The 25,120-nt window shown below is 36.3% G+C and overlaps 2 protein-coding genes across 6 annotated transcripts in view; both read right to left on the reverse strand.

Moving 5' to 3' along the window:
- The window catches only part of FRMD5 (FERM domain containing 5), a gene marked incomplete at both ends in the record, with an annotated part of 291,583 nt that overhangs the window by 193,658 nt on the left and 72,805 nt on the right, over positions 1–25,120 (reverse strand). The gene's annotated exons all lie outside the window — the stretch shown is intronic.
- LOC311175027 (RNA polymerase II subunit A C-terminal domain phosphatase SSU72-like) lies at positions 10,495–11,079 on the reverse strand (the record flags this gene model as incomplete). The annotated part of the gene is made up of 1 exon (XM_084239890.1): positions 10,495–11,079. One exon carries the CDS (start codon positions 11,077–11,079, stop codon positions 10,495–10,497), a length of 585 nt encoding a protein of 194 aa, XP_084096016.1.

Genomic DNA, 25,120 nt, shown 5'->3' on the forward strand with positions numbered 1-25,120 from the left:
CTGCAAAAGCACGGTGTTTTTCTTACCAACGGTCACTTTACACCTCTGATGTCTCCTAAAGTGACCTGTCACAACTGTTACTCTATGTCACACCTACTTCCTACATTTTTTTAACATTCATTTAATTCCTTTAAATAGCATGTCTTAGAATAATTAGGCATGTGAATCAAGCAAAAATAGTTATTACCTTTTTCAAACCACAAATTTCATGCCAAAACTTTTAAAAAATAAAATTTTCTAAAATCAACTATTTATATTTATAGCAAAGATGAACTTTTTTCAAACTCCTACACTTGTAAAAAAGTAGAGCAGGACAGTCAGTAGTCAGATACCAAAAGATGATAACATAGTCTTTCAGGTTCTCAGTTTAAGGGCAGTATCACTGTTGCACAGCTTCAGGGGAAAGGGTACTTGTTTTCAGGTGCCCCTTCCCTGTCACTGTAGGGAGCTGTCAGCTACCTATTGCTAAATAAACTCTCTAAAACTCACTCCTTGCAGTCCATGTCCTCAATTTTTGTGACATGAGACAAGTACTCGTCGACACCATAGAACATTATCACAAACTTTATGCTGGGTATTACATGGCTTCTGCATAGAAGCCAATCACCCCCACATATAAACACCACCCTCACCCAATATGTTGTAGTTCTAGTAAGTTCTAACAAGTTCACAGTCATTTTAATGATCACAAGAGGTTGGAAAATAGTGTGCTTGTGACAAGTAAAATAAATAGCCATAATTCTATATGCCGGTGCTTCTCAACTTTTAACATGCAGGCAGATCACCTGGGGATCTTGTTAAAACACAAATTCTGATTTAGTAGTTCTGGTGGGGGGCCTGAGATTATGGAGCCTAACAAGCTCCCAGGTGATGCAGCAGCTGCTGATCCATGGACCACATTTTGAGTAGCAAACTGAAACAATCTACCATGACGTCCCCTGTGGGGCCAAATTTCTCTGACATACATGACTTCCCATCACATGATTTAAGAAATACTACCAAAAGAAAGTATTTTAAAAAATGGGAAAATTGCAGTCCTCAATTCTAGAGAATGGGAGGAAGAAACAAGTTTGGGATTCTTGGCTCCTATTTTGACTCATACTGTTATTTCATTTTTCTTTCCTCAAAATAGGCTTGATGTCCTGACTCCCTTAAGAGAAATGCATTTTTTTTTCCCCCAGGCCTACTCGTATCCAAGATACAAAAGCATTATCTTTTGTTATCTACTTCCAACTACCACAGAGAGGTCAGACCTGGGGTGGTTTGGGGCTTAAAACAACGTCTGGCATTAGGAACAATTCTAAGCAACCCTACAGAAGAGTTCCACAATATCTAGAAAGATAACATTGTGTGAATTTAACCAAACAAGCAATTCTTGTTTTTTCTCTTAGTGATTTAATTATTTAACTAACACTCTGGGGGCAAAAAAAACAATCTCTGCACCTAGCCACAGTACAATCAGCATTAGAACATACTCAAAAGTCTTTCATTTTAAAAGATGGAGGGCTAGAGTTGAAATCCAGTGACCCTAACTACATGTGACACCTCCTTAATCACAATTTTGAATCCCAGACATCCCTATTGTTTCAGCAGTAAATGGAATCCACAGGACTAGAAATAATTACAGTGTATCAAAGCACTCCTAGATGCACTAAAGTCACTAATGATGGAGCACATACCTTACCTGTGGTTTCTTCTAGAACAATGTTTGCGAATACAAGCTGTCAACAAGTTAATCATTTGAACTAAAAAAACACTCTTACATTATTAATCTTAGTGACCTCACATGCACCAAGCTCTCTTGTAACAAAAGAAAAGCAATAATCATGTCAATAAGACACTGTACAAGATGTCACTTCCCAAGGAGATGTGAGCTACAGGCAGCCTTGACTTCGAAGTGTGAGTCTACCTGGATTTTCTGGCCCTTTCCGACTTGCTAGGCTAATGGGTCTAGACAAGAGAACTAGCTCCTGCAGTTATAAACTAATCTTTCAGACCTTGCAATGCTAAGCTGGAGAAGATAAATTTGTGACTGGGTAGTTACTCACATAATTCTGTGGGGCATTCCTCCAAGAAGGGGAACAGAGAAAAGTTTAAGAACAGCATGTGGTGTATGAAATCAAACTAAATCAAGTCAAAGTATAAGAAGACATATATGTTTCACCACAACTGTAGGAAAGCGGAGTATCTTAAACAATGTGAAAGAACACTAACACCATAACCTCATTAACTAACCTACTTACTATTTATCTCTTGTTAATTCCCCTGGGTGATTATTGATTTCAGGGCTCTTATAGAGGATTCGGAAACTCCTATGACAGAAAAAACAGTGAGAACTGGTGAACATGCTTCTTTTACATCTTCACTATAATGAATAGCAATGGGGCTTCCCTGGTGGTGCAAGGGGTTAAGACACAACCTATGAAGCTATCCGCAGCCACTGCAGCATGAGTTCAATCCTTGGCCAGGGAGCTACCCACCTGGTGCAACAGACCTCTCCTGACTCGCCCGCTGCTCCCCTCAGCAGTGTATTTCAGTAGATCTGCATGTTCTGCTCCCACTCTGTCTCTGGTGAATCCTCTCACCCCTCACACCTCTGGCCTGTACCCCAGATCTTGTATGCATAAATAAATATTTTTAAAAAAGAATAACAATGAATATATTTGTTCCTAAGTTGAGAATGAACAAATAAAAGGTAGTAAGTACTACCATTATTTCAGAAGTAGACATATTTCAGGTCCTAGGCAACTTATACTATATTTTGAAAATTATTATTAATTCCTAATTCTCTAGGGAGTTAGCCTATAAATAGTGGGAATTGTGGTACTGTGTCATTTAAGAATGATGCCTGAACCAACTGCATCAGAATTACTTGTGGGTTTTTGTTGTGTTTATTTATTTTTTTTTGCTGTTGTTATTTTCACTGTAGACTCCTAGACCCTACTTAAAGACAGTCTGAATCATAGCTTTGGAGAGAGTTCAGAAATATATTTCAAGTCATTACCCTTAGTGATTTTGAGTCCTCTAAAAGCTAGAAAGCAGTGGTTTAAGGGTTTAGCTGCAGAGTTAGAAAGTTCTGCCCTACTAACTTGTCAATTTCTATGGCAAATGCCACCTCACACTTGAAATAATTTGAACAGGTTTTTAGCTACTGTGTGTGGTTCCGAGAGTTTTGTATTATTCATAATAGTCCAAATATCCATCAAACAAGAAATGTAAACTTAATGGCTGGGCAGTACATTCAGTACCATTATCCATTCTCTGAAGGTATCTTTAACCTCTTGGAAACACCCCACTACCCTGAACCACAAGAATTAAATATAAACCAGATGCAGTTGGTTAGAGAACCAACATACAGAGCCTTGAGAGAATACTCCAGTTCAGGGAGGAGAGAAATATATTGTTCATTGCAAGAGACAAAGATGGATCAGCATGTTTCAGTGCAAGAAAATGTAGCTGAAGCAAATAAGCATCAGTTACGGTAGATATACATGATGGAATACTACTCAGCTATAAAAAAGATGAAACTTTTGCAACAACATGGATGGAACTGGGAAGGAATATGCCTAGTGAAGTTAGTCAGAAACAGAAATACAAATAATTTCACTTACATGAGGAACAAATGAACTGAAAAAAAAAAGAACAAATGAACAGATAAAACTAAACCAAAACAAGTACTAGAAATGACTGTAGAACTAAGGCTACTAGAAGGTAAGAGGGAGTAAGTATGGGAACAAATGGGGGTAAGAGTACTCATAGTCTATGGGTGCTTTGATGGTGGGCATGGTGTGTACGGTGACATACATCTATGGAGGTGTGGATCTACTACCCTAGAATATAAAGTGTTATATATCAATGATACCTCAACAACAACAAAATGAAAACCAAACATACAAATCAACTTTTTTTAAAAAAGCATCTGTTGAGTTCCAATCAGAGTTCTGAGAAGGAGGGAGTTCTGAGAAGGAGGGAGTGTTACCAAGCAGAAATCAAGGAAGATGAGGACTAAAGATTTTGGGATAAAGTAGGTCCTCAATTGATGATGATGATGATGATGATGATGATGGTGATGATAATTCTAACAAACAGTTACTGCAAGTCAACAAAAATGAAAGTTGAAATGGTTATGAAGAATCAGGGTAAGGAAATGAGCTCACAAAGAGACTACTCTTTGAAAGGAAAAGGAAAAGAAGAGACATCGCTTGGAATAAAAAGTGTTGTTTGTTTGTTTGATGAGAATCTTTTTAGGAACTCCCAAATCAACCTTCATTCTGACCTACAGAACAAAGAAATAAGGGCTCAAAATTACTTCATTAGAATTCAGAAGGTTTTCCAGTCCACAGGCTACCCACCCCACTAATCAAATGCATGGCCAGAGTTGTACTGAGTGTCTCACTCACTCATTGGAGATCACTTAGAAAAGATAGGGGACAGTGTCTTTGTCCGATTCATGTGCCTCAAAGAGTGAACAAATCAGAAAAGCTTATGTGTCACAACCTTTTGATACAATGCTTGGAAAACTAAAAGGAATGAAGGGACATGAATAAAAGATGACTGATTTAGGAGCAAAAGCATTGTCTACAATCCTACCCTGGGATACAGGAAAAAGCAAAGAGAGTTTTAGCAGTTATGTTTGGGATATTTTCCTTCAGTTATCCAAAGAAATATTGACAATCAGCAAGAAAACCCTCTTTGTGCCTGAATCATTGGATTCAATATTCTCAAGTCATTTGCCCTAACATAAATATAGCCTGGAGAATATAGCCAGCCTTAATGTCCTCTTGACTCATCACCGGCAACAGTGCTTGTCTGAGACCTTGTCTGGTCAATAGAGAATGAACTCTGTCAGAGTATGTTTCTATAGAAAGAATGAATGAATAAATGTTATTAAAATGGCCACAAGATATAGCATATTTTTACCTTCTAAGAAAAAATCCTATTCAAATCTTCAAGCAGTCTCTTAGACTAGTTTTGATCAGAGATATTTTGTACAATATAATCTTTTAGTCTTTGACCTACACTCACAACATACATTTTCAAACTTTTCAGTATTCAAGTTATTTAAATATTGAGGATGGGGGAAGAGCTTTATTGAGATAGCATATAATATATAATTTCCTTATTAAAGTGTATGGTGGGTTTGGGTTGTGTAATCTTTGCCACAATTTTAGAGCATTTTCATTCTAAAATCAAGCCCTACACTAGCAGCATTTCCCAATTTCCCTCTCCTTCAACCCTAGGCAACCATGAATCTACTTTAGCCATTAATTCACCTATTCTGGATATTTCATATAAATGGAATCATTCAATAGAGTGTTTTTTTTTTGTGACTGGTTTCTCTCAACTTATCATTTTTCTCAAGGATCATCCATGTTACAATGTCTATTTCCTCATTGCCAAAAAAAATTCCATTGTATGGATATACCACATTTTATCCATTTCTTATTTGATGGACATTTGGACTATTATGAATAATGCCCCCAGAACTCTTAAATTAGAACCATACGCAGTTGCTAAGAACCTATTATTCAAATTATTTCAAAGGCCCAGGAAATGAAATTCATTTCTAGAAAACGAATTTCTTAAAGAGAAAATGTGCTAGTTGTAAGAAACTCTCCATTGGATTTAAATGGCTGGGGGAAAAAAAAAAAAGAAAAGATTCAGAGTTGGTAATGTTTTGTCATTTAATACTGTGTTGATAGTTTAAAGATTTGTTCATTTTTTCCACTATTTACTGGTTGCCTGTCATTCTTCCTTAACTATGTATCCTGCTTAGCTCAAGCAGCTCTCAATTTACCCTTTAAAAAAAATTGAAATACTTTTTACATTCATTAGCTTTAACAAGAAAACACATCATCATTACTGCCTATTAGAACTAAATGGATGGTGAATATTTGCCACACAATTCTTTCCTATTAGGCTTATTACTGTGTTTTAAAAGCTATGGTTAAATTCTGTTTTACAGAATAATAAAGCTAAATGTCTTCCTAAGAAAGATCATACATAAACTTATAAAAAATGTTTTTCAGTTGGGAGTAATATTATAAACCAAGGCTTATTTTCCCAACACTTTTTTCAAGGTATCACAGAGCCTAGGAGAAACCAATATTTACAAGTAGACATTTATAAAAGACATTAAGCACTTGATTTTAAAGCAAAAGAAATTCATATTTAAACATCAAAGAGCAGCAAATATACTGTAAGGTTAGTGGTAGAAAAGTAAACAGACAAAATTAAGTCATGATATAAAAGAAGCTTATTTTATATACCTTAGCTGTGGAAATCTTTGACTTTCTACATATAACCAAATAGAATGCTGTGACCTAATTTACACATATGCCCGATAACCTGAATTTGCATTTATTGTAATGGGTTCTTTTCACAGAAGCCTATTAACAGCCCATTTGCTGTCTACCAACAAATGTTAACAGGAGGGCTTTATTTGCAAGAATGTAAATTAGAGACTTAAAGTTATTATTTGAGTTGTGTCTATAAAAGCTCTATGCATCACACATAGGATCTTACTTTAGTGAGCTACCATTCACAGAATGAGAAAATTGTCCCCCTTAAAATACACAATGGAACCAAATAAGGGACTAGGAAAAAATAATTATAATAAATTAAAAACCAAAATTAACAGGCAACTATTAATCAGAGACACTCAGCGGGGGGTGGGGGGAGAGGGATCAAAACAAGGGAGGGAATGTGTTCTTACACAAGGGACTATGGTGACGGTGCACCAGTGAATTGGTGATGGGAATTTTGCGGGGACTATACCTGAAAGGAGAGAGCATGCATTGTACAAAAAGGGAGAACGATGTAAAATATATATAAAATAAAATTTAAAATAAATAAATATAATACACAATTCAATTGTTTTCCGCCCATTCACAGAGTGAGTCTTCATTTTTCAGAAATTTTGTAATGAGGTGCTCACTTCTCAGACCTTTACCCTTTTCCTTTCCTTTAGCGCTGAGAGGTGCTAGCATAATGGCCAAGAGTGTTGATTTCAAGCTTGGCCAAAAAATAATCACTTCATCCTCTATACAGCTATATATCCTTAACTCCTGAGCTTTCATTTTCTCATATGCAAATTACGGCTAGATGTCATGTACTGAAATATGTGAAATGTTCAGAAGTTAACCTGACACTAATTAATATTATTGTAATAAACAATCCTTTAAATATAGAAAAAAGCAATAAAACTAAATATGGGTGAGGTGGGGTGGGGGAAGGAGAGGGGGAAAAGGAGAGGGAAGGGAGATTGAGGGAGGCATGTCCTTTCCAGTTCAGGATGGAATCCAAACTCTGAAAAGGTCAAAAATGTCTCTCTTAAGATCTGGCCCCTGCCATCTCGCTAGCCTCAGCTCCATTCCTCCCTGAGACCCATCCTACCACTCAGCAACTCAGACCTGCTTGTGTTTACTTGTACACATCACACCCTTCACTTGCATGTCTCTGCTCCTACTGTTTTGAGAATGCCTCCGACCACAGTTCTTTATCTAGCAATAGTGTATTCATTCCAACCTTCCAAATCAGTGGTTCAGTGGTTACCTGCTCTAGGAAGCCTTTAACAGATTTGGTGCCAACTTCTAATGGACCTTTTCTACCACTGGCATGGAAATCACAATTACTAAGTTATCCTTCCCTCTGGATTCTCAGTATCTCTACACTTATTAATTCCAACTACCTTATACTTTAAGGAGTTTGTTCTCTCCCCAAAATTGAGATATAATTTTTTAATCATAGCTTTACTGAGATAAAATTGACATACAAAAGTTTAAAATATTTAAAGTAGACATCATGGTGATTTAATAAAGGTATACACTGAAGAGGGATTCCCCAACTAGATAATGAACACATCCATCACCACATCCATCACCCAAACATATTTCATTTGTTTTGTTTGGTGGGAACATTTAATTCTACTACCTTAGCAAATTTCATATACAATGCAGTGTTCTCAACTATAGTCATCATGCTTTACATTAGTTCTTTAGACCTTGTTGATCTTATAGCTGAAAGTTTATACCTTATTATAACCTCTCCTGTTTAGATTTTGAGCATAGTATACATTAGTCATTCTCAAAACTTTGGGGCTCAAAATCCATTTACACTGGTAAAAACGACTGAAGAGTCAAAATCACTTCTGATTATGTGAGTTTCATCTATTAATAGCTATCATAAGGAAATTAAAAGTGAGAAATTTGTGAGATATGTATTAACTCAAGAAAATAAGAGAGGTAAGCCACTCTTCAATTATGAAAACAGCTGTGACTTCAAGGACTGAGAGTCTCAGGACACCTCAGGACACCAGATCACAATATAGTGGTGTCAGTGAGGTTTTTGCTCTACTTTCATAAAATGTATTTCCATTCATATATACATTCAAGTACTTGGGAAGGATAATGGGAAAATGAAAAGATATAAGAAGGGAGATACAACCTTATCATAGTTACAGAGAATTGCTGAGAACGGGAGACAAGGAAGGATGGTATTGAAGTTCAAACAGCACTAGTCTTAGAGAAAACTTAATTCTAACAAAATCAAGACAAGAGTGATACTGAAGGCCAAAAGTCTGAACAACATCTTAAATATTTAGGTATAAAATGCACCATTTGACAATTCTATCCTACCTATCCCATCATCTTTCTGTCATAATTCTCACAAGTTGTTTTTTTCCCCCACACACTGCTGCCCCCTCCTCCTTTGGAATGCTATTCTCACTTTGCTGTTTTTGGCTCAAAAATACTGCTCAAATATTATGTGATTAGAGAAGGAAAAAAGCAGCAACAGCCCTGATGAAACTGCATGACTGGAATCCAACTGATTAATTTTTTAACATTCTATTAGATTATAAAAAATGATAATGAGATTTTAAAAATAGGAATGCTGTAGTTATTTTTACATGCTGAAAAATTAGTGTCCTTAAAATATGCTGCATGAAGGCCAAGACTGGGAATTAATATGAACTTGGTTATAGTGCTAAGGTGGCAAATGGTTTTGAATTATTTCTTTAATGTTATGTCACCCTTTCTATGGAACAAAAGCCATGGCAATTTGACAACTACTTCTCAACTCACATGTGTTACTGCCCTTTTCTCCATACTTTTCAGGGATATACAGCTGGTTTGAATTTTATTTAGTCTTGTGCTGAAATCTAAAACTCAAAATCTAGACTAGGGGTAGACAGGCCCAGCACAAAATCAGCCTGCAGGCTGTTTTTGTATAGCCTTCAGGCTAAGAAAATTTTTTACCATTTTTCAAAGGTTGTGAAAACAAAACAAAGCTATAGAACAAACAAAAAACAAAGAATAATATGCAAATGAAAATGCACATGGTCTGCAAAACCAAAACTATTTACTATGAGAACTTCAAAAATAAGGTTGCCAATGCCAGGAATAATCCATTCATCAGAGTTTGATCCATAAAATATGCCAAATAAATGTTAGCTCCTATTGTTAATTTTGATATTGTTTTGTATTTTACTTTCCTTATTATGCTCCTTGAAATATTTTAATTTCTGAACTTTGTGAACAAGTCTTGAACTTTGTCTAATCACATTACCTATGAAGTACTGCTCTGTTTGCTCTTTGCATCATTTTATACTGCCTAGTCTTAAAAAATTTTGCTCTCTCCTTTCTTTTACTGTAGTAAAGTACACATTACAAAAACACTACCACTTTTATCCTTTCAAATTTTATTGTAAGACAACTTAAAATGAAATCTATCCTCTTAAATTTTTACCTGTACAATACTGTATTGTTGTCTAAAGATACAATGTTGTATAGCAGATCTCTAGAATTTACTCAATTGCATAATGCAACTTTATGCCCATTAATTTGTAACTCCCCATTTGCCTTTCCTTCAGCCCCTGGAACCATCTCTCCACTCTTTTGAGTCTATGAATTTCATTGTTTTAGATACCTCATGTAAGTGGAGTTATGCTGTATATGTATTTCTGTGACTGGTCTATTTCACTTAGCATAATGTCTTCAAAGTTCATCCATATTATGTAGGGTGCACTGCAGAATTTCCTTTTTAAAGTCTGAAGAACATCCCATTATTTGTATTTATCCATTCATCTGTTGATGGGCATTTATTTAATAGCAGTAACACTTTAGTGGATAATTGCAAGTTCCTTCCTAGTAAGGTACAGTCCCCTTGTATTCAGGATTGTACATTCCAGCCAGGATGGAGCTGGGAGCTGAGGGTGAGGCGGAGAGCAAAAGCACATGAATGGAGGGAATGTACTCTAGCCATTTTGCTTTTTGGGTTAAAGGAAAAACACCTTAAGATCAATATCCCAATCATAAGAGAAAGTGGAATAGAGAACTTGCACATGCCTATAACAGTTATGCTTAACTTATCGTTTCACATGTAGAGTTTATTTGGGTAAAACTACCTTCCACCAGCATAATGCCTAAAAGTAAAAACAAGGCGGGGGGCGGGGGGGATAGTAACAGGAAGCTAAGACGGCCTCAGCTAACCCAGTCAGTAGAAGCAGACTGTGTGCAGGAAGTCCCGTCCGCTCTTCTTCTCCAACTCTTGCAGCAAATCCTCGATCTCGTTCTCCATGTCCTCGCTGTGCTGGATGCCCTGGCAGAGTTCACAGATGAGAAACGCCCCTGCGGCGGCCTCCTCGAGGTTATCCTGGATGTCCACGTTGATCACATGCACTGGCTGGCACGTCTCCTCTTCTCTGAAATTCAGGTCTTCCACCACCTGGTCATACACTCTCTCCTCACAGGTAAGGATCAGATCGAACAGATCTTTGCAGTTCTGGAACCTTTCGGGCCGGGGCTTGATTCTCTTATTTCGATCCAACATATGTAAGATGCCATTCTGCGTGTAGAGGTCTTTGTCTTTCCTGAGAAGATCGTTGTACATCTGATCATACGTAGTTTTGAAATCGTAAATATTTGGCTTGTCAGGTGCTGGCCCTGGCAGCTTCACGTGAGTCCCTGTTCCAAAGGACCGGACGCTGAATCCTTGCTTGCTGAGGATGTAGTGCGCCTCCATGCTCTGGTTCTGGTTACTGGAGCACACTACGGCCACCCGCAGCGACGAGGAGGGCATGGTGGCTCCACACCGTCGAAGCCACTAGCTCGCTAAGGATTCTGACCCAGCCGCCGCACTTCTGAGTGAACAAGATGGCGGCAGAGGCAGCCGGAAGTCATGACTCAGAAGCGGCATGTGCTACGTAGCACGTCAAGACGCACGCACGCACGCAGCAAGCCGATGCAGGTGGCCTCCTGGAGAACCCAGAGTCTGGGCTGGGAGGGTCACAGCTGATGCAAACAGGTAACCAGAGAGTCACATCGTGTGCCTCACGAGCATTTAGATTACTCTCATAGCATAGAGATGGCAATAGTGCTGTAATGCACACAGAGATGATAAGAATTCTTTGAGATTCTTATTTCAATTTTGAATAAATTCTCAGAAGTAGGACTACTGAATCATACTGTAGTTCCAATTTTAATTTTTCAAGACAGGACACCTCCATATATTTTCCACAGTGGCTGTGCCATGTTGCATTCCCATCAACAGTACATGGTGTTTCCACATTCTCACCAACACTTGATGTCTTGTTTTGGTAACAGTTATCCTGACTGGTGAGAGGTGTATCTTCTTTTTTGATTTACATTTCCCAGATGATTTGTGATGTGAAACTTTTTTTTTTTCCCATGTACCTGTTGGCCCTTCTTTTCCATGTACCTGTTGGCCCTTCTATTTAAGTCCTTGACCCATTTTAAATTGGGTTACCAGTGCTTTGCTGTTATGAGTTATAGGAGTTTCTGATGTATTTTGGAGATTAATCTCTTATTGGATATATATGGCTTGCAAATACTTTCTACCATTTCATACATTGCCTTTAACTCTGCTGGTGTTTCCTTTGTTGTGCAAAAGGTTTTTGATTTGATGTGGTTCCACTTGTCTATTTTTGATTTTGATGCCTGTACTTTTAGTATCGTATCATGAAATCAATGTCAAAACTAATGTCACCATCTTCTCCCCTGCTTCCCCCTTCTTCTCCCCTAACCCCCCCCCCCAGGAATTGCAGTTTCTGGTCTTATGTTTATGTCTTTAATACATTTTCAGATATTTTGTGTATGTCATAAAATAAAGACATTGAATTTTATCAAACACCTTTTCCACACCTGTGGGGACAATCATGTAATTTGTTCCCTGTATTGTGTTACAGCAGTACATTACATGTGATTTTTGTATGTTGCACCGTCCTTGTATTCCACAGATAAATCCCAGTTGTTCATGCTGTACAATCCTTTAAATGGAAGGCTAGACTCAGTTTACTGGTATTTTATTGGGGATTTCTGCGTCTATATTCAGCAGGGATGTAGGCTTGAAAGTTATCTTTTTTTGCGGTGTTTTTGTCTCATTTTGGTATCAAGGTAATTCTGGTCTCATAAAATGAGTTTGGACATGTTCCCTCTTCAATTTCTTAAAAATTTCTGTTAAGAATTACATTGGGGCCTCCCCTGGTGGTGCAGCGGTTGAGCGCTGGGCTGTGAGGCTGCCCGCAGCCTCTGCAGCACTGGTTCGTCCAGCCGCCAGCGAGGGTCCCACCAAAAAAAAAAAAAAAAAAAAAAAAGAATTACATTGATTCTTATTTTAACTATTTGGTAGAATTTACCAGTGAAGTCATCTGATCCTGGACTTTTCTTCTGGGGGAGGTTCTTGATTACTGATTCAATCTCCATACTATTTATAGGTTCAAATTTTATTTCTCCGTGATTTTAGTCTTGGTAGGTTGTATGTTTCTAGGAATTCACCCAGTTATTCTAGATGGTCCAGTTTGTTGGCATAGTTATTCATAGTAAAATCTAATGATATTCCATAGGAATATTTCCATATAAGAGTAACCTTTTTTTAATGTCTGTGGCATCAGTTATAATGTCTTTTTCATTTCTTATATTATCTAAGTTTTTTTTTTTTTTTCTCAGTCATAGTAGCTAAGGGTTTGTCAGGTCTTTTTTTTCCCCCTTTCAAAAACCAATTCTTAGTTCCATTCATTTTTTCTACTATTTTTCTATTTTGTTTTATTTAATTCTGCTCTAGTCTGTGTTATTTCTTTCCTTATGGCAACTTTGAACTTGGTTTCTTCTCCTCCGCTCCCCCCAAATCTTTGAGCTATAAACTTAGACTGTTTGAGAACCTGCTTTTTTTAAATGTATGCACTGATAGAAATAAACTTTCCTTTTAGAATGGCTTTTGCTGCATCCCATAAGTTTTGGTGTGTTGCATTTCATTTGTCTTGAGGTATTTTTTAATTTCCCTTTTAACTACCAGTTTGACCAAATGCTTGTTCAAGAGTGTTCTATTTAATTTCCACATATTTGTGAAGTGCCAGTTTTCCTTCTATTGATTTCTAGTTTCATTTCTGTAAAATCTGAATAAATACTGGCATTATTTCAATCTTCTTAAAGTTTTTCAAGACTTGATTTGTAGGCTAACATGTGTTCTACCCTGAAGAACATTCTATGTGCACTTGAGAAGAATGTATATTTTGCTGCTGTTGCATGGAATGTCAGTTATATTTTGCACATGTCAGTTATATTGTGTCTAAAGTATGGATTCAAGTCCAATTTTTCCTTGTTGATTTTCTGTATGGACATTTTACCCATTATTGAAAGTGATAGTATTGGTATCCTACTATTATTATATAGCGATCTTCTTTTCCATTATAATCCATCTTTTGCCTCAATATTTTTTCACTGCGCCTCATATCACTATCCTTAAATCTCAAGGGGTTAGCATTCTCTAATCTATTTAATGAATCCATGCCCTGTGATCTTCCTCAGATTGTTGAACCTCTAAATTTCTGATTTATCATATGCAAAATGAAAAGTAAAGTGTGATACAGACCAATGGAATGCAACTGAAAGACCAGAAATAAAACCATACATATATGGTCAACTAATCTATGACAAAGAAGCAAAGAATATAATTAGAACAAGGAAAGTGTCTTCAACAAATGGTGCTGGGAAAAATGGACTGCCACATGCGAAAGAATAAAACTAGACTACTATCTCACACTGTACACAAAAATCAACTCAAAATGGATAAAAGACTTAGGTGTAAGACCTGAAACCATAAAATATATAGAAGAAAACATAGGCAAAACACCCCATGACATAAACTTACAAAACATCATTCAGGATCTGTCTCCAGAAGCAAAGTAAGCAAAGGAGAATATAAATAGCTGGGACTATATCAAACTAAAAAGCTTCTATACAGCAAAAGAGACACAAGCAAAACAAAGAAACACCTTACCGAATGGGACAAAATATTTGTACATCATACACTGGATAAGGGACTGATATCAAAGATCTACAAAGAGCTTACACAACTCAACAAAAACAAACAACCCAATCAAAAAAATGTGCAGAAGAGCTAAAAAGACAACTCTCCAAAGAAGAAATGCAAATGCCAACAGGCATCTGAAAAAATGCTCAACACCACTTATAATCAGGGAAATGTCAATCAAAACCATAATGAGATATCACCTCACAGCTGTGAGAATGGCCCATATTAAAAAAAAAACCAGAAATAAATATTGGTGAGGATGTGAAGAAAAGAAAACCGTCTTACACTGTTGATGGGAATGCAAACTGGTCCAGTCACTATGGAAAGCTGTACGGAGATTCCTCAAAACACTAAAAATGGATCTGCCATATGATCCAATGATTCCACTCCTAGGAATCTGCTCAAAGGACAGGGATCATGCTCAGTGAAATAAGCCAGAAAGAAAAAGAAAAATACCGGATGGTCTCACTCACAGCAGGAATCCAGAAAACTTAAGGGACCAGGAAAAAAGAATAACTATAAGAAAGAAAATATCAAAATCAACAAACAACTATGAACCAGAGACACTCTATGGGGGGCGGGGGGCGGGGAAAGGAGGTCTTGGGGTCAAAATAAGGGGGTTGTAATTGTATGGGGACTATAAAAAATAAAATTTAAATAAAATGTGAAAAAAATTACTACTAAGAAAATAGAACAATTGTAACAATACCGCCTAATAAAAATTACATGAATCTCAAAAAAAAAAAAGATAACAATTAGAGAAACCAAAGGCTTAGGAAAAAGACAAAATATGCAAGCTGACCATAGATCTGAGACATATGGCAGGGGATGATGGGGGAGAGGGGTTAAAACAGGGGAGGGAATAGCACAAGGGACTGTGGTAATGGATCACAGATACTACAGTCGTAGGAGAACTATGGGGACTACACCTAAGGGGAGAAATCCAATATTAGTGAACAAATACTATCAAATCTATCTTAACAAAAAGAAAAGAAATACATGGAAAAAAAGAGACAAGAATAGTGTATAAAGGGGAAAATACATTACCTTCAAAACTGCTTGGCCATTATTATTATACTTTTCTATCATTATTTGCAGACTAAATATTAGATTCTACTTAGGGTCAATTATGTAAAGATTCAGATAGTTCACTCCTAGTCAAGCATATAACTCCTATTATATTACTTTTTAAAGGAAAACCAAATTAAACTTAATCATTTCCATTCAATGCCCTTTTCCAGGAAAGCAATTTACTGCAAATATGAGGTCTTCCTTTGCACCATAAAATATCTCTTCTTTCTTATTTTAACTCTCATGTATTTACATACTTATGTAGCATATATATATATATATATGAGTCTGATGATTGGCAATTGCCCCTGCTCATCTGGCCTTCCATCTGCAACAGGGACAGTGCCAGGCACAGTACTTAGCTCATTTTTTTCTTGGACAGACTCCATTAACCACTCATATATTTCACTGACTCTAAAGAACCAAGCAAATGAATGATCTGATGGTTTTGGTAATTAAAAACCTTCCTGCCAGCATGCATTTTCAGCAATTCCCAAAGGTATTGCAGAGTGATAAACTGCTCCTGCAAGGGCTTAATCAATTTATTTCTCTTCATCTTCAGGTTTCTCCTTATCTATAAACAGAGTCCTTAAAAATATTTTGGTACAACTACTAGTACTATTCTTGAGACACTGACTGAGCATGCATTCCTTTCTGATAGTAACTCTCAGGCAAAAAATATCTCAGAGGAAGAAGATTTCTATATCTAAAACCAAAAAATTTTAATGTCCATAGGACAAATCTTATGTATAAATACATGTCTTCTGTATGAATACATAGTAGCATTTGGAAATGCATTTGATAGCATCTGCAGATCACATGGAAGTTTTTTCACCTTAGAATAATTTGCATGTGGAAAAGTTCTATAGTTTAGAAGGCAGTTTCAGAGTAGTGGTATGGTGATAGCTAAAATATAAACAAATCTAGTAATGTTTTCAGGCTTCATGGAAAACAACTTTCCAACCCCCAAAATTAGACTGATGATTTTGCTGTCATAGAGCTACGTAAAGTTCTAATTGTGATCTACATATGTTCTGAATATATACTCAGTTAAAATGCACCAGTGCATTTGAAAGATTTAAAATATGTACCATTCAATAGTTATGTGGTTTCCTTCTTTACAAATCCCAAGGTCACTAGGCTTGGAGGAGCTAGGCTCCAACTTTCTCTCAACTCCAAATTGTTTAGAGTTGCTCTTAATTACTCACCCTGAGCCCTCTGAAGGAGAGCAGTTAAGTATTTTGTTTCTAGTCTCTACAAAGAAATGCATATTACTCTAGTGCTTTCCCCAATATCAGTCATTTGAGATACAATAAGGATCTAGGAAATATATCCACCAATTGATATTTCAAGTCAACATGAATAAGCCCATATGCCAAAATAAATGATTTGTTAAGTACTTTTCTCCCTGTCATATGAAATACAGAGGTCCCTGGAGACAAATATATCATTAAGTTGTGCTGTTAATGTTTAAATATACAGGAATTATAATGAACTTATAATAAAATAGTTTTACAGAAAAATCTTCTGATTATGTGGTTTTGAAATCATTTTAAGAGAATAAATGCCTAAATGGAACATAAGAAGTCCTCAAAGTAAACATTTTGTTCATTATTTTAATATTCATAATTCAGTCTTTCCAGTGTCTTGAAAGAAAACAGAGGAAAAAAATTTAATGAGGAGGGATTCTCCAAGGTAGAAAATATGTTCTAATTCTCTATCTATCGTACCACCCTCACTGATTTTTTTCCTGCTGTCATTTCTCTGTTCACAAGACTTCCGTTAAAATGAAAATGGTACAGGGACAAGTTAAGCTTTATTCGTGAATATCTCTTCTGATCAGATGAAAAGAGGGTCTTACAGGAATGGTTCTATTAAGAAACCCTCTTCAACTTTTGCCTTCCTAAACTGTAGCTGCCCCAGACAGAATCAGGGGGCCCAGCTGCCAACACTCTTACAAACTGGCTGCAACTATATGCCTAAACCCCTTCTGACAGGTTCTAAATGACTTATGCCCAGTTGTATGACTCTACTGTGATGGCAGGAGCACAAAAGACCTTCAAATGGAAAAAACCCATTTGAGGGTCATGCTTCTTTTTTGTTTCTGACTCTGAAGCCATTGTTTGGTGCTACTTGATCTCCTGGGCTCCAGACCACTGCTTATTTTGGAAACATGGACTTTGAAATAAATATCAGTTAATCCTCAAGGACTACCTTTTTTTTTTTTTTTTTTTTTTACCTTGCTCAAATCACTTACTTGCTCTCTGATCATCAATTTCTTTATTTTAAAAAAATTGGGATTATGGTACCCTCTCTGAGTGGGTACCCTGACACAAAAATGGAATGCTATAATATGTTGCTTGAGAGACTACGAAGTATCAAACAAATGCCACAATAATCAGCCCATTAGAACAAAGTATATCCAGAACTTAGAATATAAAATTGAACAAGAATCTAGAAAGAGTAAACACATAATGGGTGATGTTAGATCTCTGTAAAAGTCATCGATCATAAAAAGACCATTTAGTACTTCTACCCAAGTCCAATAAGTGATCAGGTATCTCAGCAAGAATGATTTTTTTAAAATAAAGCTGAAACCTAATGTTATTGAAATTTGTATGAAGAAAGAATGTTAAAAGATGGCAGTATAAATGGATTTTTTAGAAAGGAAGAAGGTGTTGCAAAGAAGAATTTGGCAGTATTTACCCAGCAGTGTCGAAGGGAAATGAATACTGAGTCAGCAGGCATTATGACTTTGAGAGACAGATGTTCTGTATTATAAAGCAAACTTAATAAATCAGTCCTCACTGAGGTGAACTCCCTTCAAGACAACGTGGCTTCCTTTATTCTGATTCAATGTTCACCAAGCAATCTTTTGATAACTAATTGGATCAACAAAAGTGAAAATCATACCTAAAATGATATGACCCCCACAGGACACTGTCAGATCCAACAGGTGGGGAGTAGCCTTTCTTCTGCTATTTGGCTCCCTTTTCTAACTTTAACATCAGTATTGAGAAGATACCTTGCACATTTATCAAGAGCCATTTAAGTCCTCTTATTTTTCTGACTTTCTATTGCTTCTATGTTTTAACTGCAAGACAGAAAATATGTTAACTAAGTTAAAAAATAAATATTATATACGTTTTTTAAAGTGGAGAAAGCAACCTGGTAATTATAGTATTCCTACACTAGAATTAAAAATAATGGTTATATAAAAGAGGTGAAGGACCTATACAAAGAAAATTATAAAACACTGTTAAAGAAATAGAATAAGACACAAAGAAATGCAAAGACATTCCCTGCTCATGGACTGGAAGAATATTATTAAAGTGGCCATCGTACCAAAAGCAATTTAAAGATTCAGTGCTACTCCAATAAAAATCTCAATGATGGGCCTCCCCGGTGGCGCAGCGGTTGAGCGCTGGGTTGCGAGGCTGCCCGCAGCCTCTGCGGTGCCGGTTCGATCCCCGGCTGCTCCCCGGCCACCAGAGGAGGGTCCCACATGGCGCGCAGACCTCTCCTGCCGCCCGCTGCTCCCCTCAGCAGTGTACTTCGGTCCTTCTGCCTGCTCTGCTCCCCACTCTGGCTCTGGTGAATTCTCTCACCCTCCCACGCTTCTGACTGTACCCAGTGCTTATATAATAAATAAATAAAATAAATCTTTAAAAAAAAAATCTCAATGACATTCTTCAAAGAAATAGAACAAATACTGATGAAATTCTTATGGAACCACAAACAACCACGAATAGCCAAAGCCCTACTGATGAAAATAAAGGAGAATGGAGGTATCACACTTCCAAACTTCAAATTATAACTTCAAAGCCATAATAATTAAAACAGTGTGGTACTGGAACAAAAACAGACAGACCAATGGAACCGAATAAAAAGCCCACAAATAAAGCCACACATATATGGACAACTAATCTTTGTCAAAAGAACAAAGAATATGCAATGGAACAAGGACAGTTTGTTTAATAAATGGTGCTGGAAAACTGGACCACCATAAGCAAAGAATGAAACTAGATCACTATCTCTCATCATGTACAAAAATCAACTCAAAATGGATAAAAGATCTGGACTTAAGACCTGAAACCATAAAATATATAGAAGAAAATATAGGTAAAACACTACAAGACATACATCTCAGTAACATCTTAAAGACTCCTCACTCAAAGCAAAGAAAGTCAAGGAAAAGATAAACACCTGGGATTACATCAAACTGAAAAGCTTCTGTACAGCAAAAGAGACATTAACCAAAACAAAGAGACACCCCACTGACTGGGAAAAAATCTTTGCACTCCATACAACTGATCACAAAGATATACACAGAACTCATATGACTCAACAAAACCAAAAACAATCCAGTCAAGAAATGGGCAGAAGAACTTAAAAGATACTTCTCCAAAGAGGAAATGCAAATGGCCAACAGCCATATGAAAAATATTCAACGTCCCTTATAATCAAGGAAATGCAAATCAAAACCACAATGAGATAACACCTTACACAGGTAAGAATGGCACATATCAAAAAAAAAAAAAAAACACCAAAAACTAGCAACAATAAATGTTGGCGAGATGTGGTAAAAAAGGAACTCTCCTACACTGCTGGTGGGAGTACAAACTGGTCCAACCACTATGAAAAGTTGTCTGGAGGTGTCTCAGTTTACTAAAAATGGAGGCTACCTTGTGACCCAGCAATTCCACTCCTAGGCATCTACCCAAAGGACACAAAAACATTGATTCAAAAGAACACCTGCACCCCTATGTTTATTACAGCACTATTTATGATAGGTAAAACCTGGAAATAATCCAAATGGCCAAAAATAGATGACTGGATCAAGAAGATGTGGTATATATACACAATAGAATACTATTCAGCAATCAAAAAAAAAATGAAACTAATGCCATTCACGGCAACATGGATCCATGGAGCTAAAAGGACTTATGCTCGGTGAAATAAGTTAGAAGGAAAAAAGAAAAATATTGGATGGTTTCACTTATAGAAGGAATATACGGGAACCAAATAAGACATCTGTGGGAAAAAATACAAAAACACAACAAAACAAAAACAGACAATTATAAACTAGAGGCATCCTGCAGGGGTGGGGGAGGGAAAGGGATCAGAAGGAGGGAGGGAGCAGCACAGGGGACTGTGGTGATGGTACACAGGTACATTGGTGAAGGAAATTCTATGGAACTACACCTGAGGGAGGGGGGAAAGCAAACATTGTTTAAAAATGAACAATGATGTAAAATATATATAAAAATAATTTTTTAAAAGCAAACAAAATAATGGTTATAAAGATTACATATAGCAGGAACCACAAACTCAAGTGCTCGTAGGACCAGGATACAAACAAAAAAGAAGCATAGTTGTTTAAGAGACAATAGAAATGAGGAAGACTATGGTGAACTATTAGCTGTGTAGTCACCACTCAGCTCCAGCTACTTACTGCTATCCAGTCATCTATTTTTGATCCAGTCATCTATTTTTGGGCATTTGGGATGTTTCCCTATCTTACCTCTTGTGAACAGTGCTGCAATAAACATAGGGGTGCAGTATCTTTTTCAATTAATGTCTTTGTGTCCTTTGGGTAGATTGCTAGGAGTGGAATTGCTGGGTCATATGGTAGCTCCATTTTTAGTAGTTTGAGGAACCTCCACACAGTTTTCCATAGTGGTTGGACCAACAACTGGAAATAATTATGTAGTATTAATGGACTCATGGGTTCCTTAAGAAATATGTCACTACAGTAAAAACTAAAGGCCACTGGCTTCAGACTTAGACTGACAACCCACCATAACCTTTTTCAGACTTTCTGTTTCTATCTGTCTCTTCATTTCTTCCTTTTCTTCATTCTTTCTTTTTTTTCAATTTTAACTGTAATGAAAAAAAAGTAGATTGCTTCAAAATTTAAGCTTGGTGTTAGAAAATCTGATGCTTAAATTCTTCATAAAGTTAAGGTCTCTTTGGCCTCCTAGAGTGGGTTATTCCTGGGAGGGAAAATACTTTAAATTTTCATTTTTACCTTCTGTAAAAGATGTACATTTCAACTCCTTTCATGAGCGCACATTTTGCAATTTATGCAGTAGGAGTGATGCCATCTCCTGGGAAGGAGATGAGAAGAAAGCCCTTTGACAGAAAAGCTAGAGTCAGAGACAATTTTGCCTGCTTCATATGTATTAAAAAGGGAAAAAAGCAAGTAAGGTACTGTGGGAATACAAAGACCCTAAATCAAGTCCTGGGTTCTACTAGAATGTTCTTTAAAGGCAGAGAGTCTTGTTTGTTTTATTCACTATTTTCTCTGGCATCTGTAACAGTACCTAGCACATAGTAGGGAGTAAAAATATGTATTAAGTGAATGAGTGAACTTCTCAGAGGAAGTGACTAAGTAAAAAAAAAAAAAGAGCATATTTCAAGGAAACAGGATATGCAATGGCTTAAAGATTTACAGGTAGTTCAATACGGAGTGTAGAACACCTGTCAGGGAATGTCAGGAAATAATTATGGACAGCTACACATCAGATCACAGATAACCCTGTATGTTAGATCATAAAAGGAACTACATACCATACTAAGGAGTTTAGAGTTTGTTCTAATGATAATGGAATTATTATAAGATTCTAAGAAGAATGACAAGAGCCTATAGAGTTTCAGAAAAATCTCTGGAATCGGAAAAAGAATAACTACAAGAAAGAAAAAAATCAAAATCAACAAACAACTATGAACCAGAAACACACTATGAGGGGGGCAGGGAAAGGAGGGATTGGGGTCAAAATAAGGGGGTTGCAATTGTATGGGGAATATAAAAATAAAAACTTTAAAAAATCTCTGGAATTACTGTGCAGGTTAAATAGAAAGAACTATCTAGAGGCAAAGAGAATAGTAGCTCAGGAAGGTCTAAAGAAAGATAGTGACAGAGAAGACAGATGAAGGGCCAGATTCATAAAATTTGAAAACAGAACTGACAGGATATGGTAACAGCCTGATGTAAAGTTGGGATTCAAGGATCATAGGAAAAGCAATAGATTTTGGTTTAGATAAGTACAATGAAGATATTCTACAAAAACAGGGATTACAGGGGACCAGATTTTGGATATGAGATAATGAGTTTAACTTGGACATGTAGCATTTGAGGTCTCTAGACCAAACTTAAATAGAAGTAAGTAGAAAGTAGTTGGGTATACGTGATTTATGCCTAGGAACACAGTCAACCTATAGATTTGGTGGCCATCAGTGTCATGAGTAGTAGTGGACAATGAGGCAATGGGTAAAATCACCCAAAATGAAAACATAAAGTGAGTAAAAATGAATTTCATGTACAGACCCCAGTAAATTTGCAACATGTAAGAAGGAAAAAGAGGAATCAGGAAAGAACTCAGAGAAATAGAAGAGAATGAACAGAAAATGAGAAAGAAATATGTAGATTGATCTAGAGGCAGGTATCAAAAGGAAATGGTTTACAGTGTCAAATTTTCCCAAAAACTAGATTAAGATAAGGGTTGAAGGCCTCCCTGGTGGTGCAGCGGTTGAGCGCTGGGCTGCGAAGCTGCCCCACAGCCTCTGCAGCACTGGTTCAATCCCCAGCCGCCGGTGAGGGTCCCACATGGCGCACAGACCTCTCCTGCCGCCCGCTGCTCCCCTCAGCAGTGTACTTCGTCAGTCTGCCTGTTCTGCTCCCCACTCTGGCTCTGGTGAATTCTCTTACCCTCCCGCACTTCTGACTGTACCCAGTGCTTGTATAAATAAATAAATAAAATCTTTAAAAAGAAAAAAAGATAAGGGTTGAAAAATATCTCCTGCATCTGGTAATTAGAATGTCACTCAACCACAATTTCTACCACATTTCAGTAGAGGCAAAATCCAGATTTTACTGAGTGTGAAGGAAATAAATGCCAAGGAAGTGCAAAAAGCCAAGAGAAAGTGATATTTTTTTTTTTCAAGGTGGTTGGCAATGGAAGAAAGAATGACAAATAGTTATGAGAAGGGGAACAGAAGTAAAGGATTTTTATGCAGTGGGAAAAAGTATGGTCATACTAAGACTGAAATATTGAGCTGGCTTCAATCTTCAAGTCAATGATCACTGCTTTAAGTGTAGTATGATTAAGACCGGGACTCACAATGGTTAGATAGAGTCCAATCAGCAACTGTCTTATTTCTTGATTTCTTATTCTTTCCACTCTTCACCTTCTCCCCAATCCTTTTGTGGTAAGTGCTAAGGCTTGTAGGACCTTCCCTGGGTATCTCAAGGCTTCCAGGGAGAATTAAACAACAAAACAAACAAACAAACAAAAAACCTCTTTATATGATGGTTCAAAGAGTCTAGTTAAGTCCATAGTTGTCACTGTAAAAATACAAATTTTCAAATTGCATCCCCAATTACAGGGCATAGAAATATCAGATGTAGTAAAAAATAAAAATTTCATTAACAAAAGGTTAAAAAAAACTTGAAATAGACATTATTTTAACCAAATTTAAGTTATTTAAGGAAAGACAAATCATTAATGATAGAATAAGGATGGTGTAAACAGCTAGCTAAATAGATAATAAAACTCCTAAATTAAAAATAAGCTCAATTAAAATCCTTTCACATATTCAGTGATTGCCAATGCAATAAATATAGAAAATGAAATGGCAAAAATCATTTATGGTTATCATAAAGTAGATATTAGTTAGTATTTGACATAGGTTTGGGGAAAAAATCCATAGAATGGGTTTTATATGTTTATTTGGTATTGATTATTTAATATACAATAAGTGAGACTATAACAACAACTATTGGGGAAAGGAATCACTACTTAAATGTTAGAGTAACTGAATGCTAGTACAAAAAAATTATTTGAATACACTTTATCTAGTATATCTCTATGATTGAATGTTTTTGACAATGAGTGGTGGTGGTCAAAGGTAAAGACTTCTTGTTATATAAAACGAATAAGTGCTGGGGATGTAATGTGCAGCATAGTGACTAGCGTTTATAATACAATATTGTATACATTAGAAAATTGCTAAGAGATCTTAAAAGTTCAAAAGGAAAAAATTTGTAACTATGTATGGAAATGAATGTTAACAAGACTTACTGTGGTGATCATTTAACAATATATACAAATATCAAATCAGTACTTTGTATACCTGAAACTAATATAAAGTTGTATGCCAATAATGTCTAAAAAAAAAAAAGATTTAAAAAGAAATAAGAAAATTCACCTTTTATGATTACAAAAATAGCCCAGAGAAAATGCAGTAAAATAAAAAATCAGTTGCTAAACTTCAACAAACATAAAAAGATACAACTAATTGAGAAACAGTGATAAAAGCTTGCTGTCCAAAAAATGTAAAAGAAGCAGACAATTATATAAGGTCAACACCTAAAATTCATTCATATGTGCTCAAAAGAGAGAAGGGGATACATTTTTAAAAAGAAAATAAAAATAGGAACTGAATCATATGAGGAAATACACAGTTACAAATTTAACAAATGCTAATTAAAATAGGTTTTGGGGGAAAAGTAGAGTTGGATCAAAACAGGGGTGGGAAGAGCACAAGGGACTATGGTGATGGTACATGGGTGAATTGGTGGTGGGAATTTCACAGGGACTATAACCAAGATGAGGAAGCATACATTGTACAAAAATGAAGAATGATGTAAAAAATATATATAAAATTAGAAAAATAAAAAATAAAATAGGCTTAAAAATACTGTTGCTTAACTAATAAA

This window comes from Talpa europaea (assembly GCF_964194135.1).
Source record: "Talpa europaea genome assembly, chromosome: 8".
NCBI lineage: Eukaryota > Metazoa > Chordata > Mammalia > Eulipotyphla > Talpidae > Talpa > Talpa europaea.